The sequence below is a fragment of the Orcinus orca genome, chromosome 6, assembly GCF_937001465.1.
Source record: "Orcinus orca chromosome 6, mOrcOrc1.1, whole genome shotgun sequence".
NCBI classification, from domain to species: Eukaryota; Metazoa; Chordata; class Mammalia; order Artiodactyla; family Delphinidae; genus Orcinus; species Orcinus orca.
Genome location: NC_064564.1, coordinates 14446351 through 14463057, shown reverse-complemented (window position 1 = coordinate 14463057; position 16707 = coordinate 14446351). Strand labels below are relative to the sequence as shown.

Below are 16707 nucleotides of genomic sequence, written 5' to 3'. Positions count from 1 at the left end.
ATACAGTTTCTAGCATTTTAAGCATCGATTCCAGGTTAAAATTATATTTCCGACTCAACTTCCCTGTATGTTAAATACTTTCATGCAAGGAAGCCAGGATGGTCCCACTGAGCAAAGTTCTGTGGCGTTGAAGGAAGGCCCAAGGCACTTTTGCTCTCTTCTTTGCTTCTCTCCCCTGTCCCATGCTTGAGAAAAGTACAGCTTAAAAGTTCTCATTTACTGTATCGTTTGCTTAACTAATAAATTAACTCCAACTCTTCACATTCCAGAGCCTTCTACATTCCATCAGATGCCTTTGTTCCTGGTCTCTTCTGACAGATATTTTCATAGCCCAGGTAACAAGGAACATTTGAGAGGAACTGTATATACCGATTACCAAAGTTATTTTTACCAAAGGGTAAGAGCCAAAAACTTAGTACAGTGTCAAATTTAGTCGTCTTATAAAAACTACATTTAAAAATGCATTCTTATTCTCAAGGTAAAAGCAAGCATGTTTTAGGATAGTAGGATAATACTTGTATCCCACTCATTAGGAAAAACCTAATGGATTAATTACCTCTCCCTGGATCTCTGAAAACTGCAGAATGAAGGAAGTCTCCAAAAGAAAAGAAGAAAAACAACATGAGTCTTTGAGATTTTCCAGAACAATTTCTTTAGTAATCTCTCCTTGAGGATTTTGCACGAAAATTATTACAGATAAAGCAACTAAAGACCTTCTCAAACCACTACTTACTAGAGAATAAAATCTTCTGTTAAAAAGGGTAGAGAATAAAAATTTTTAATTTAATTTTTTTCAATAGGTAATTTGTTCCCATGATCCAAAAAACAAGTAATATAAAAAGGCACACAGTGAGAAGCCTCCTACCTCAGGTGCCCACATGCTTCTACTCTCTCCCCAGGCAGGTAAGTAATGGTATCTGTTTATCATATATCCTTATAGGGTTTCCTGTGTCTATGTGAGCAAATCCATAAACAGTCACATGCACCTCTCTGTTTCCCTCCTTTTATAATTCAAATGGTAGCATACTGTGCTGCACTGCATTTTTAATCACTAAGTATATCCTGGTGATCTTCCACATTAGTACCTGGAGGGGTTCCTAATTATTTTTTACAGCTGTATAGTATCCCATTTACTTATGTGTGTGCACGTGTGCACACTCACAGGGAGAAAATAGATTTAACCAGACCAAACCAATGGACATTTAGCTTGTTTCCAATCTTCTGCCATTATAAACAATGTGGCAATGGGCACCCTCATATATATGTCATCTCATATGTCTATGAGCACGGCTGCTGTGTAAAGGGGTTTAATAGGACTTGGATAATTTGTATGTCAACTAGTTTAAACACTACCCTGAGGAATTCTATTATGCACAGCATTATAACAATTTTGAATTCAAAGCAATGCCATATTTGACGATGTTTTTCATTGTTTCATTTAAAAGACCAAAGGGAGGAATCTCTGTTCCTTGCTGCTATTGGTGGAGGGAAATGTTTCTTTTCTCGCTAGTAAGAAAATACAATTTAAAAAATATTTATTTTCCTTAATCTTTTTTAAGAGGCCCTGCTTTAAATGATAAAACTACTGAGGGCCCCGCACCCGCAAAAGGGGGAACCACTTTGTGCTCCCTGCTGAAGTGAGCCTGGAATCAAATCCTCTTTGATGAGTGTTCTTATCACTGTTTCCTAGCATCAGTTATGATCCTCTGTCACCTGAATTTCCATACTCATTAAACAGGTCCATCCATTAAATCTTAGAACAGTTTTCCTCTACCTCTCCCCTAGTGAAAAGCAAAAGGTCTCTGATTTTGGTATGTGGACATTCATAAAACCTACTGATCTGGACACAAGCAGGAAGTCAAGTGATGCCCATGGACAGTGATGGAGTGGATGGAATCCCAGCCATACCTGGTAACCATTCAGGGCCCATGGGGGTCAAGAGTTCACAAGAAGATAAAATAATAGCTCCACAGCTGGACTGCGAGCACGTTAGTAATGGGGAGCTGGCCTTTCTGTTTTCCCTGACAAGAACTCCACTGCCCGTCAGAGGCTGGGGACTGCTGTGGTTGCGCAGGGGTGAGAGACGCCAAGTTTTGAGGAAGACTGCAAACCGCTGCAACAGGAGAAAAGCATCCTTCACTGTTTGGAGGCATCTGACGAAAACTGAAAATACATGCTAAAATAGAGCGGACACAGCCAGATCCTTGCTGCTGGGACGGCACCAGGACACCAGTAAAATCTGAGAGGGTAGAATTTCCTCATCTTCTCTAAGTTACCCAGGGGCCCCAGGACATCAAGATGACTGAAAAAGGAAAGGTCCTGGTAGAGTAACAAAAAAATGTGTAATTTATTTACTCATTTAATACATGCCCTGCTGGGACTTCCCTGGCGGTCCAGTGGTTAGGACTCTGCGCTTCCACTGCAGGGGGCACGGGTTCGATCCCTAGTCAGGAAACTAAGATCCTGCAAGCTGCACAGCACATCCCAAAAAAAAAACCCAAACAGAAAACAAAACAGGGCTTCCCTGGTGGCGCAGTGGTTGAGGGTCCGCCTGCCGGTGCAGGGGACACGGGTTCGTGCCCCGGTCCGGGAAGATCCCACATGCCGTGGAGCGGCTGGGCCCGTGAGCCATGGCCGCTGAACCTGCGCATCCGGAGCCTGTGCTCCGCAACGGGAGAGGCCCCAACAGTGAGAGGCCCGTGTACCGCAAAAAACAAACAAACAAACAAAAAAACGCCCCAAAACACATTTTGCTTACTTCTCCCCTATCCTCCACAGAAGAGACTGCCCTGGGAAAGGCCTCCAATAAACTCTTCACTCTCACACCCAAAATAGTCTTTTCAGTCCTCATTTCGGTCTCTGAGGAATCTGGAAGGAGCTCCTAAACCGCCTTTCTCCGGCACCAGTTTCCAAGCCGCCCTCCTGCGCCTCCCCTCCTCTTTGAGGACTCCGGTCCGTTGTGGCCCTGGCCGGCTTCCCCTCCTGCACAGGCCTGAAAGTATCACCATCACGCCCGCACAGCCTCGCCTCTGTGCTCAAATCCCTCATGCTGTTCCAACCAGGTCCTGAGCTCCCCAATCTGTCTTCAGCTCAGGCTTCCAGACCCCTGAACTGGCAGACATAACCTTTTGTCCAAAATTGACCTCAATCATTTTCTTCCCCAAACCTGCGCCTGCAACATTCACCTCTCTGCACTGTCACCCAGAGCCCACGCCACCCTGTCTCCCCTGGGCTCCACCTTATTCTTCATGTCGCCGAGCTCTAGAGCTTCCATCTCCTGAGCACGTCCTGAATCTCTCCCTCCCCCTCCCCGCTGCTGAGACCTCTACCCCACCTGCTGTCCCCACCCTCACTTGTACATTGGTAACTGTACACATTTCTACTATGTACATTACTCTAACGTAATTTTATACACCACAGCCAGGAACATGAGTGGGGTTTAGGTAGACTGTTTAAAAAGACTCCTTCAAGGGACCCAGCTCCCCAGCTACTCCTAGGCACATCTATAGGAACTTCTGAAATAAGGCCCCTTTCTCTGGGCTCTACCCCACACTGCACCCTCTCTGCTTTACTCATGCTCTTTCCTCCTTCCACACTTCTGTTCACACTCTTGCTTCAACCCCTTCCCTGCCTTGGGTGGACCTTATCCTCTTTCAGCATTAAGCTTATTGGGGGCGGGGAGTTCCCCCTCTCTGTAGCCTCTCTTGGTCCCTGAATAATACCTATAAAAGTGCCCACTCCCTCCTCTGGGCTCCTACTCTACCTAGGCATACTTCTATTACAGCATCTGTGTTCCTTTATTCTGTTTATTTGGTGTAGATGAAACAATAATTCTTTTTCAAGCAGATACTACTGTTTTCTATTATTTTCTTCATTTAAACATAAGGAAACTAGGGTGAGAGAGAAAAGCTGAAGAAATTTTGGCTACTTTTTTTCAAGGAATTCATGATAGAGGATTTGGGTTAGATGGATTTCAAAAAAACAGAAAGTCATGGTTTTTTCTTATATTTTCCTTAAAATATTTGAGTTATTTATAATTAATAATGACACAATTTTCCATAAACTCTGCTTTGTTTAGCTAATTACAACTATGCTATGATTATCAAGAGCTAATCACACCTGTCAGTGGACCCGTATCAAGGAGTACTAAACCTTAGCACACTTTCAGACGCATGGTAGGTGGTCAGTGAACTGATGAGCTGGAGAGCAAGTTATTTGCCTATGAACACTGAGATATATATTTTTAAGATTTAGATTACTGGTAGTTTTCCTGAAATAATAGGATATATATACATAGATACATATCTATGTATTACTTCAGGTAAACTCCTAGTAACCTAGATCTTAAAAATGAGTCTAATCGTTCATCAACTTCATTGCCTTTTCCTTAATTTTTTTTTTTTCCCCTCCTTTTTGCGGTACGCGGGCCTCTCACTGCTGTGGCCTCTCCCGTTGCAGAGCACAGGCTCCGGACGCGCAGGCTCAGCGGCCATGGCTCACGGGCCCAGCCGCTCAGTGGCATGTGGGATCTTCCCGGACCGGGGCACGAACCCACGTCCCCTGCATCGGCAGGCGGACTCTCAACCACTGCGCCACCAGGGAAGCCCTTTCTTAAGTTTTTATAAGGAAAATTTCAAACCTATACAAAGACAGATTGTAGAATATTTAACAAGAATAGAAAGAATAGTGTAAGAATAGTGTAATGAATACCACTCAGTTTTGATAATGATTAAATAGCCAATCTTCTTTTATCTGTATCTTCTTTTACTGTGACACAACTTCCTCATGTCAGACCATTTCATATGACACTTTTGGCCTCCTCAAGGGTGAAGATATCGACACAGAAAACACTGCCTGCAGCTGGCAGCACCAACATCTAACGAGGTCCCTCAAAAAACGGCAGGCACAAAACTGTGTCATGTGACATCCAGTTACAATTTCAAGTGTGAGCCCTTTAAGTACATGAAAATGAATTGTCTATGCTTAAAACTGTTATATTGGGGAAAGCTATATTAACAAGCAAGTAAATACATTCCAGCTAACAAAATTTCTGTTCGCTTATTTTTCTTTCTTCTAACAAATAATATTAACTTTTAGACATGATCTTATTCCTCACATATTTTCAATCATTTCATCAATATTTTACTATTAAAAATCTGACATGAAGTTCCTTTTCTGACACAAACAGGAAGAACATTTTCAACAGAAGAACTTAAGAACTTAAATTGTTTTTTAACCCTTAGAAAATAGAGTAATAATAAGGTCTCGGTAACATTATTTTAACTGGCAGATAAAAAGAAATGAACTCAACGCTCTCCAATAAATTTCACACAGTATAGAAAACTGGGAGAAAATTTGGCACGCAAAACTAGCGTGTGATATTTGAGAAGAGGAAAGCTGGAATGGGAAACGGGTTAAGGCTGATAGAAAATAGTTACAAACACTCACCTTGTTGCTACCTAGACTGTAGGATGGAATAAGATCCTGTCGGCTGCCAGACAGCTAAACAAGAAATAAAGAGGGGGATTAGTCCTTCATGTGCAAAAGTACATAGATCTATGGTCCTGGAAATACAAGACTTTGAAAACCGAATCAACAGAATGTTGAAGTTGGATGGTATCAGACAGACTCTCAAGACCAAAGTTACAAACTAGACTAGTGGCCTTTGGGACACTGTCAGGTGCAGTTTTTTTAAAAAAAATTGAATTAACATTTTTTAAGATGGGAGGTTTGTATAACATCAGATATCCAGTGTACACTGAGGCAACAGCTGGCTGGGCCCGAGTAAGAGACGCTTCATTTGTTTATCCCCTTCTATTTAAAGGATACCAGGTTACTGGTTACCTTACCCTGTCCTAATCGGACGACTTCTTTCTCTGGGTATTGTAGCAAATGTATACACGTAAACTATTTATTTTAAACCATAGGATTCTAAATACCAAATCTCTGCACATACCAGTGCATTTTAGTAGATCATTTTCTGAAGGAATGAGAAGATATTTACGCTGAGTTAAAGTGGTATTTTTTTACTGCCTGAGAATGTTCCCAATCTTTCTGTCTGAGATCATCAGTGACGTCACTCAGTCTCGCGGGGCCACATGGGCCCTCCAGCCTGAGACCCGTCCTGCCTCTCACTGGGTCCTCTCCAACACCAAGGCTAAGGGTCAGTTGCTCTTTATTTCAATGCTTGTACCATGGTTTTTCTGGGTAGCAAGTTCAGACAAAGGTGTACTATCTCTCATATTCATATCTTTATCAAAAGTAAGGAAAGTAGAGATAAATCACAGTTTATAAACCTAGTCCAGACTTCTCCTCAATTTATAAGTAATTCAGTTTGGCCTAGAAAATTCAAATAGTTTCCCTAGGCACTCGGTTAGTTTTGCTTTAGTACAACAAACACTCACCTAACAGAGTCAGTGTGCCAGGCACTGGCGACATGAAGATAAAGGAGAAACATTACAGAGGGACTCATATGGGAACTTTCCCTGTAAAATTAGGAAGGGCAGTGACAGAGGGGTGCACCGATGCTTCAGGGTAGAGAATGGGGACACTTAAATCAGTTCATAGAAGGAAATGATATCCGAGATGAGATTCAAAGGATGGGAAGGAGTTATCCAAGGAAAGAGGAGCGAAAGCAGAGCACAGAATGGGGTTCCAGGTACTCACTCTGTTCACATTTGGAGAGCTAATACTCCTCCAATTCAGCTTCCCTTTTCCTGTCAACTGTTCCTTCACTGCAACTTCCTGTCAGTCAGAGAAAATACAGACGAAAAATACACATGAGAGACACACTTCCAAAGTAACAGTATCTTAAAGCAGGCTGAGCTATGGACACATTCCTAGTTCTTTAAAGGACGGCTGTTACTTCACACGACAGAATGACTCAATTGCCATCACTGTGGAATACTCAAAGTTAATTCAACAGCAGACAGGTTACCTGGATCATTCTTTTCTGCATCTACTGACGGCCCCCTTGAAGCTGGCCAGAAGTCAGTCCCAAGAGAAAGATTATTAAAAGCAGACCATTCTCTTGTATTTTTCATTCGTATTTTTGGTTAAAAAAAAAAAGTCTCAACACTGTCACATAAAATGGAGCTCAGGGTTTCTCTGAGGCTTAGGTTTACGGCTGGCGCTTCTGTTTTCCCTTCTAGAGGTCCACTCCGAGGCTGTGGAGGCAAAGAAGGGCACAGCACTCTACCTTCTGTGACATTATGACCCAGTATCAAGGAATTTCTAAGATACTTAGCCACCAAGAGTTACATATTCTCTTCCACTACTTCCAAATGGCCACTAGATACCATTTAGGGTCTTGGAAAAAGTAACTTTCCAGTAGTGTCTGTATCTTCAAAGACTTACCCAGCAAGTTTAATCTAAATTAATATGCTCCACTTAGAGGCTTCAAACGTTTAGATGTAACAATAATGTGACTTGTGGAAAGTCAAACCCAGAGTCAGGCTGGGCTGGCACCATGGCCACCAGCTCTGTCGGCTGACCTGGCGAAGTCGATCTAACGTGAGAAGGTTCTCCACTGCCAGCACGCTCCTGAGGTATTTCTCAATATATGCCTCCGAGTCAGCAGAAGCCGTGTTTTCAACATTAGCTGCCATTCTTGCTAATGCTTCTCGTTCCTCTACTCCCTGGGCATCCTGGAGAATGGAAAATTGTATATTAAAATTAAGTACCTTGCAGAAGAAAATGTTACAAAAGCTTCCTGATTATACAAATACACACAAGAGTACTGAACGAACAAATGGGATGTATTCCAAATTCCATTTTAAAGTCAGCTTTCGGAACTCAAAATGCATTTTCCCACAGAAATCATGGTATAAATGGTGGTTCGGCTCACTTGAAAGGCTGGTTAAACACAGAGCAGCTGAAACACAGCACATTTTCAACAAAACTGTTCTCTCCTACATTTCCATTGCAAACAAAGACATTCCTGGTTAGAAAGGATTTGGTGGGCTAGCTGGAAATCTAACCACAATAGTACTTCCTGAACATATCTTGGGGGGCCAGAGGGAGGACTGAGGAGCTGGGGTAACAGCTGGATACGTGTGGGATCCAAACAACTCCTGCAGGAGACAGACACAGGTATGGAGGCTAAGAATGGAAAGAAGGGCTGGGTTCCAACCCTTTTGCTAAGCAGCCTCCCACAGACTACATATTCCAAGTGTGGTCTCAATCCCCAACTCTGCAGTGGCAGAGGCCGAAGGCTGGAAGCTGACCAAGAAGAGAAGTAACTAAGCAAATTCTCACTCACCCAGCTCCCTGGACATAACTGGTCCAGGCATATAAATGGGATGTTTGCAAGTCAGGGAGGGACTTTGTTAATGTAGTCAGGTATCTCAAGCTCATGTGGCTCATAACAAAGTACTCTTCTCAGGAAAAATGAGATACTTTTTTTTACTGGTGAATTTGTTATAGTAATGTCAAAGACTACAAAATATATATCCACATGCCACTGCATCTTAAGATACCATCGACTTTAAGAAAAGACATATACCACTAAGGAGGGAAAAAAACTCTGCCAATTAACTTTAAGATATCATCAATTATAAGACACATTCTAACTTCAAAAATATTTTTTAAAATTTACATAAGCCTTACGGGCTTTCCCTTGTGGAACAGTGGTTAAGAACCTGCCTGCCAACGCAGGGGACACGGGTTCGAGCCCTGGTCCGGGAAGATCCCACATGCCGCAGAGCAACTAAGCCCGTGCACCACAACTACTGAGTCTGCGCTCTAGAGCCCGCGAACCATAACTACTGAGCCCACGTGCCATAACTACTGAAGCCCGTGCGCCTAGAGCCCGTGCTCCACAACAAGAGAAGCCACCACAACAAGAAGCCCACACACTGCAATCAAAAGTAGCCCCTGCTCACCGCAACTAGAGAAAGCCTGCGTGCAGCAACGAACACCCAAGGCAGCCAAAAATAAATAAATAAAATAAATGAATTTATTTTAAAAAATTTACATAAGCCTTAGAATGGATAAAATATGGAAAAATTCAGAAGACAGCTTAAGTTCACAAAACTTTTGTCTCCTACAGTAATTCGTTTGGGCCCAGGAATCATCCTCATTTTACAAATGAGGAAAGAGGAAGGTCGCATAATTAGCAAAAGAAGCAAGACTAGAATTAGGTCTCCTGACTCCTGATAGAGTATTCTTTTAACCACTGAATATCCTGATTTTCTAAGAAAGAGGATACCTGAGTTTTAAAGAAATGTATATATTATATATCCATGTTATCCACACAAGAAATAAAACATTTCCATTTCCTCAGAAAGTTCGACCCCTACCCTTCCCCCAGGGCAAGGTCGTTTCTTTCACCACAGATTAGTTCACCTGTTTTAGAAGTTCACATAAATGGAATCACACCCTTTGGCGCCTGGCTTTTCACTTAGCATAGTGATTTAGAGATTCGTTCACACAGTTCATTTCTTTGTATGGCTGAGTAATACTCCACAGTATGGAGATGCCACAATTTATGTATCCATTCGTCTGTTGATGGATGTTTGGGTTGTTTCCAGTTTTAGGTTATTTTGAATTAAGCTGCTTTGTATATTCCTGTGCAGATCTTTATGGATATATGCTTTCACTTCTCTTGGGTAAGGACCTAGAAGTAGAATTACTGGGTCACGGGGTAGGTGTCTATTTAACTTTATGATCAGCTGCCAGTGGTGGTATCATTTTACACTCCCATTAGCAATGAAAGCATTCTAGCTGCTTTAAAAAAAAAAAAAAAGGAAGAAAGGTGAAACCATCTCTTGTTGCTCTCTGGTCTATGACTACTTCTTTTTGCTACCAAGCCCTCAAAGCTTCTGTAATATGGAACACAAAGAACTTTTCCAGGCTTTTTCATGATGAATTCTAGCTTTTAAGAAGTTTTCTATTTTATTTTGAAATAAAAAATAAACTAGTGTAGTCCTTACACTATAAGCTTTAAGTCTCACTTTTCCTTTGTCTTTATCATCAGGATTTGATAATGTGACCCTAACACTTCCCAACTTAGACATTTAGCTAATTATTAATAGGTAGACCCATCATGTGAGGCTATGTGTTTATCTTTCCGCTGATTTCCCCACATTTCTGCCCTTTGAAAAACCATATCACCTGAAGAATAAAAGCACTGTTAAAGAAGAAAACTACAAATGGGGGACTTCCCTGGTGGTGCAGTGGTTAAGAATCCACCTGCCAATGCAGGGGACACGGGTTCCAGCCCTGGTTCAGGAAGATCCCACGTGCCGCAGAGCATCTAAGCCCATGCGCCACAACTACTGAGCCCGCGTGCCGCAACTACTGAAGCCCGCACACCTAGAGCCCATGCTCCACAACAGAGAAGCCACCGCAATGAGAAGCCAGTGCACTGCAATGAAGAGTAGCCCCCGCTCGCCGCAACTAGAGAAAGCCCACACGCAGCAATGAAGACCCAACACAGCCAAAAAAAAAAAAAAAAACTACAAATGAGGAGAGGAGAGAAGAGAAGAAAGATGATGGGAGAAAAGGAAAAACTGAAGATAGTTCACTGCAAGTGTCACTGTTTCTCAACTGCATTCAAACCGTTTTATAGAGTTAAGATCTGAAACAACTGGAAAAAAGAGCAAACACTCAGATACAGAGAATAAACAGTAAATCTCTAACCCTACATATAAGTATACAAAGAGTAATATATTCCAGATCCAAGATTTTGCAGCTTATCTAACTCGAAAAGGGGCTCAATTTTTAAATGGTCAGCAGGCTCCAAATTAAATAAACAGTTAATATGTGCTATGTAAGCCTAATACTTTGAAGGTCCAGGCAAGAATTAGTCACTATTTGACATTATTTGAGAGGAAGAGTGTTCTGTGATATAAGTACTCTAAAACAAAGCCTAAGTACTGTGCAATCTTTTCACTCTTCCAAAACCTGATCTGTCTTAAAATATATATTGTCCATCTATTGTTCAAATAATCAACAGAATCAATCAACAAGCACTGAGCCCTTGAATCAAGAGAATGAAGGCACCATGGATGGTGTGCTTAGGAGGGAGTGCTCACCCCAGGGTCCCATTCCCATTTTCCACCCCCAAGGGCAGCACAGCCTGGACCTCCCCACTCACTCCCCGATTTTGGGTAGTCAATGTGGTAGAAGGAGCCACTCTTGTCTTTTTTGTTGGGTCCTTTTCTTAGACCCCTCACTTCTCCTACTCCTGTAAGGAAGGCCTTGTTACTAGCTATGCCAATAACCAAGTGCACAAATCTGTCTAAATCAGGAATTAAGTACTAGGAAGCACATATAAACTACATCCTCCAGCAAGCTCCTGTCAGGGGTATTTTCAGCTCTATCTGTTTGATTCCTGTGCATATCTGAATTAGCTCAGAAAGAGAAATAATAATAGTAACTATAATAATAATAGCAATTACACTTTATTGTTTAGCATGTACACAATTTGTGTATATTGTCTCATTTAATCCTTAAAAAAAACCCTGTACAGAAGGTATCACTAACCCAATTTGATAAATGAAAAAATTTAGGCTCAAAGTAACTTACCCAAGTTCACGTCACTAAGAGGTGACAGAAACAAGATTTCTGTTTCATTCCAAAATGAAACCCTGAAACTCTATGTTATGCTGTGTTGCCTTCCTTCAAGGGTTATACCCTCTTCTGTGGGTAAAAAGGTGTTGATTTGCTTTTCAAAAGATTCTTCTTTAACAAAATACTAAAACCAAAACCTTTAAAGCCACACAAGTACATTTTACTCTGAATCAAGTGAAGATTAGGAAATTCCTCTACAAATCTATAACATTTTCCTAAATATACATTTTCATTTAACACACATTTCTTGCATAGGTGAGTTTTCAGGGAGTTTGCTCTTTCTACATGTTTATTTTTAGTATATTCAAATTTCATATGATCCTTCACCTCTGGAATATTGGAGACAATTTCAAAGGTCACTCCACAGCCTGGAATAGAACTTCGATGTGACATCTTTTTTAGGAGACTCTGAGCAAAACCCTAGAGAAAAACAAAATAGAAGACATGGTTTCCCACCTCAAAAACTGAGTTTTCATTAACAAAGAGACAGCATAAACGACACCACATTCACTCTAACCAAAAAGGAAAAGAACATACTTCCAATATAAGTCAGAATCCAAATCACTACATATAAGTTCCTCAACTTTGTCTTAGTGCCCCAAACCAATTTATATGATGCCTGCCACGCGACAGGTCCCATACCGAATATATGAGAAGTACAAACCCTAAACTCTGGAACCACACCAGGCATCTGGTTCAGCTCTGCTACAAAAATAAGACTGTTGACTTCTACAAGATAAAATGACCTTCTAACAAAGATGTAAGGAAGGGCTGGTGACCCTTATCCTTTTTTTGCACTATGAATATTGACAAGTCCAGGCATTAATTCTTGACCAAAGCACGATCATTATGAAGAATGATTTAAGAGTGCATGGTCATTGTTTATGCTGACTGTGCTCTTTGCACGGTTAAGAATTGAACTGTTGAATTAATGCATAGATGACTCATTTGAAGATGTTGCTAAGACTGAACATCCTGTAGAGGTTAAAGAGAGCACGGATGAGGGCAGAATATAATTGGTGAATAAAGATAAGAATAAGAGAGAATATTAAACTGACACTGAACCTTTTTCCCTCATGCAAAAGCCAAGTAGGAAATAGGTAAAAGACCCCAAACAGAATAGGAAAAAAACTGTTTGGTCTCAGAAGTACATATTTTCACAAACTTAATAATAATTCAGTGATCTTTAGTTAACTTTTTAAAAGATTTTATCCTCTTAGAATGCATTTATTTCATCCCTTCACTCTTGACTCCAGACTTATAAGGTGGCACAATGGTTAGGAATCTGCTTACCAATGCAAGGGACATGGTTCAAGCCCTGGTCTGGGAAGATCCCACATGCTGTGGAGCATCTAAGCCCATGCGCCACAACGACTGAGCCTGCACCCTAGAGCCCGCGAGCCACAACTACTGAGCCCACGTGCCACAACTACTGAAGCCCGTGCGCCTACAGCCCGTGCTCCACAACAAGAGAAGCCACCGCAACGAGAAGCCCACGCACAGCAACCAAGAGTAGCCCCCGCTCACTGCAACTAGAGAAAGCCTGCATGTGCAATGAAGACCCAATGCAGCCAAAAATCAATAAATAAAATACATTTATTTAAAAATAGACTTCCGAGAAAAGAGAGACCAAGAAAAGAGTGAATGGGAGACACGGCATATACATATATCTACAGCTACGCCATGACCTGTATGTACTGATGCTCGATCGCCAAGCTAAAGAGCTGCAATTTTAACAGCATCACTGCTGGTCTTCATTCAAAGATTGATATCAGTGTGACATTTAGAACTAAAGATTAATTTTTAGGGGTGGAGATTACATCCAGGACTCTGTCAACCGTGACTGTACTCTTCTAAATGAAAAGATTTATTTTCATCTGTCCTGGTTTTAGCCAGTGTATTGAGAAGAACCCCTAGAACCAACCTCCCAAATCGTATCATTGCAGAACCAACAGCAGAAATCCTTTATATTCTTATCTAGAAGTTTTCTACTAAACTGGTTCATACGGCACAAGGTCCTTCATAACCTAGCTGCAACTGTGTTGATGCCCACAGCCGTGGCCTCTGCAGCACACCCCGTCACACTCTGCTTCTAACGGTCCCCAAGCTGCCACGCCCCTTCCTTCCTCACCACCTCTGCACGGATATTTCCTCCTCTCGGTGAAATAGCCAGCGACTCCTCTGCCTGCCAACCACCGCTGCCTGCAATGGAGCAGCTCACATGCCCCCTCCTCTTTGAAGCCTTCCCTGACTGCACTCTCACCCTCTGAGCTGCACCACCACAGTAGAGGAGTCGTCTGCTTATACACTCAGAGGCCAGTGGACATTGGCTCTTTAAGGATGCAGATTATTTCTTATTCATCTTTTTACCCCAAAGCTTGACAGAGTACTCTCTCCAAATACACAATCAATGAACCAGCAGAGAGGACTGAAAGAAAAGAAAGGCACGGAAAACGAAATGGTGAACAGCACAAACAACAGCTCATCTGTGGTGAACATTCTCATCTTGCAGGACCCAGATGAAGAGTCAAAGACAAAAACAGTGAGCTTCGCCTTGACAGGGCCCTATGGCACCCAAAGGAAGGGCTGTGAGCTGTGCCTCTGCAGTAACAAAGATTCAGGGTAACAATTCAGGGTCGTCTAGGAGGAAGTCAGGCTGACGGGTTCCGGGATTGAAGCAAGCATGGTTATAGGACAGCAATAGTCAACTGAAAGAGAAAAGCTCAGAGCTTCACAGAGCCTGGGGGGACAGGAGGCCAGAGCAATCCTTCCACAGCCCCGCCCTCGTGTCTGACCCAAAGTCATTTCTTCAACTAGGATCAATGACTCACCTGCCGGCCGTGAACACTGACACAAATGCGCTTGCGTAATACCAACTGCATGTCGGCCGGATGGCTGAGCTGGACCGTCACCCGCACGATGAGAAACACTCGCTCATCCGCGGGCGTGCCTTTACTCAGCTGAGGGCAGTTGTGCACTGCGGAGTCCCAGGAGGCTTCCGCTTTCACCTGCAGAGAAGACAGAACAGTCACCCCCTCCTCCTAAAACACCAAACCCCACAAGGAAACATCTTGGCTTGGGCTGAAGTGGAGCAGGCCACTCAATGAGTGCAGCTCTGCTAAGAGAACTGCCCTGGGAGACCATGGGAATCCCAGGATGTGGCCTCCGGCACCGACTCGAGGGAGTACAGAGCAGGCTGTTCCTGGCCAACAGCTAAAATTTATTTATTTTGAAAAATACTCAAACATAAAAGTTGCAAATTGAGTACAATGAACTCCTGTATTTCTTTCAGGTAGATTCACCACCTGTTAACATTTTGCCCTTTTCCCTCTCTCTCACACAAACACACACAGTATTGCTGTTGTTTTTTGGGTTTTTTTACTGAACCACCTTAGAGTAAGTTATAGACAGGTAACTCTGCATCTCTAAATACTTCAGCAAGTATCTTCTAAGAGCAAGGACATCCTGTAACTTAACCATAGGACAATTATCATATTCAGGAATTTAACATCAATACAATACTACTATATAATACAGAGTCCATATTCAAATGTTTCAACTGTTCTGACCCAGGATCACAAACTGCATTTAGCTGGCCTGTTCTTTTAGTCTACTTTCATCTAGGCTGGTTCCCCAGGCTTTCTTTGTCACTCACGGCACTGACTTATTAAAGATGGGTGCAGGTCCACTGTTTTACAGAATGCACCGCAGTTCAAGTTTTGCATCTTCAGAATACCACTCACTATGTGATGATGTGTCCTTCAGAGTATCACGTCGGCTTTCCTTCCTTAATATATTTTATAATTTTTCCAATATGCTCAAAATTAGAAAATCAGCCCCCGGTGTACACCCATCACTCAGATTCAAACATTATCACGTGGCTTCATCTATTCTTCTTCTCCCTTATTAAGAAGTCTTCACTAAAGCATTTCGAAGTCAGTCCCAAACACTGTGCCATTTTACCTCTATGTACTTCAGGAGCATTTCCCCAGAGAGTAGACCACTGCTGACCTGAACTATGAATTACTAACAAAGATCCTTCACCAGGAAAAGAAGTAAAACAGTGAATGGATGTGATCTGATTGGTCTACTCCTTCTGGAAGTGGTTCCCTTCTTTCTGGAAATCATATTGAAAGGTTTTCATTTATATTTCTTGAGAAATGTAAGCACTGGAATGATTACCTTGCTGATTGTTTTCAAAGGCTCATGGAAAGGTTAAAGAAACGACTTTTCATCCAGTCTTCCCGAGTTATGCTTTATTTACCTCTCCATCATGCTGTTTGACAATCTGCAGTTCAAAGAACTCGTCCTCTTCTTCTCCAGTCAGGGTAGCATCCCATCCACCAGCTTCTGGGTCATCAAGATTATCCTGAGAGCTGAAATCATCAGCTAAAAGCAGAGAAGTTCCATTCAATATGGAGATCATTTTAAAGGATAACCCCTACCAGCTAAATTTCAATGTGCTTAGCAGCAGAATTCTCCTGCCTCAAATTTCATTTGCTTTTTGGCTCTGAAATCTTACATCACACAGATGATGACCATTAAACAGTTCACGGATCTTAGAGATGGAAAACGCCTCAAGAAATTATCTAAATCCAATCTCCTACCTCCGTGCCTTATTTTACATGGAAGGCAACCGAAGCCAAGAAACCCAAGAGGTTACACCAGGTCAGCCCATAAATGTTAATGACAGGATTAGAACCCCAATTCCCTGTCTTTTAGTGCACTGAAGAAATGAGAGTGAGAGTGATTCCAATCATCCGACAGTTAAGAAACTGAAGGGCTGCCCTGTGGCCCTTTGGTTATTCATTTCCAAGCCTGGCCCTCCCAACTCCCTATGCATCTTAAGCTTGCAAGTAAACGTCGAAAGTATTTCTTCTAGTACGTGGGCTTGTGTGGACCAAGAACGGGCATAGGCTGAACAGGGTGCTGCTCCTGTCTTGGAATACCCATACTAATAGGTCTTCTTGAAGCTTATTCTCTTCCACTTTCTAACCCTCCTACACACACACACCCCTCACCTATCTAGGAACCTCGGGTAAGAACAAGACAGAGTCGCCCTCAGTCTCCAAGGCTCAAGAGAACAAGGAAGGATAGAGTGCTGTGGCAATACATTAAAACCCCGACAGGTGG

At 42.3% G+C, this 16707-nt stretch overlaps 1 protein-coding gene across 6 annotated transcripts in view; it reads right to left on the bottom strand.

Moving 5' to 3' along the window:
- KIF13B (kinesin family member 13B) overlaps positions 1-16707 on the bottom strand; it is a 186561-nt gene that overhangs the window by 39420 nt on the left and 130434 nt on the right. For 5 of the 6 annotated variants that reach the window (XR_004483705.2, XM_033429842.2, XM_033429845.2 and 2 more), the window contains 7 exons: positions 15839-15963; positions 14406-14582; positions 11902-11994; positions 7494-7646; positions 6667-6744; positions 5449-5502; positions 557-595 (listed from right to left, as the gene is read on the bottom strand). Coding sequence is in view for 5 of the 6 variants with exons in the window: in XM_033429842.2 (XP_033285733.2) it covers positions 557-595; positions 5449-5502; positions 6667-6744; positions 7494-7646; positions 11902-11994; positions 14406-14582; positions 15839-15963 (719 nt within the window). In the remaining variant the exon portion in view is untranslated. The remainder of the gene's footprint in view (positions 1-556; positions 596-5448; positions 5503-6666; positions 6745-7493; positions 7647-11901; positions 11995-14405; positions 14583-15838; positions 15964-16707) is intronic. The other variant, XM_012533320.3, reaches the window with a different exon arrangement.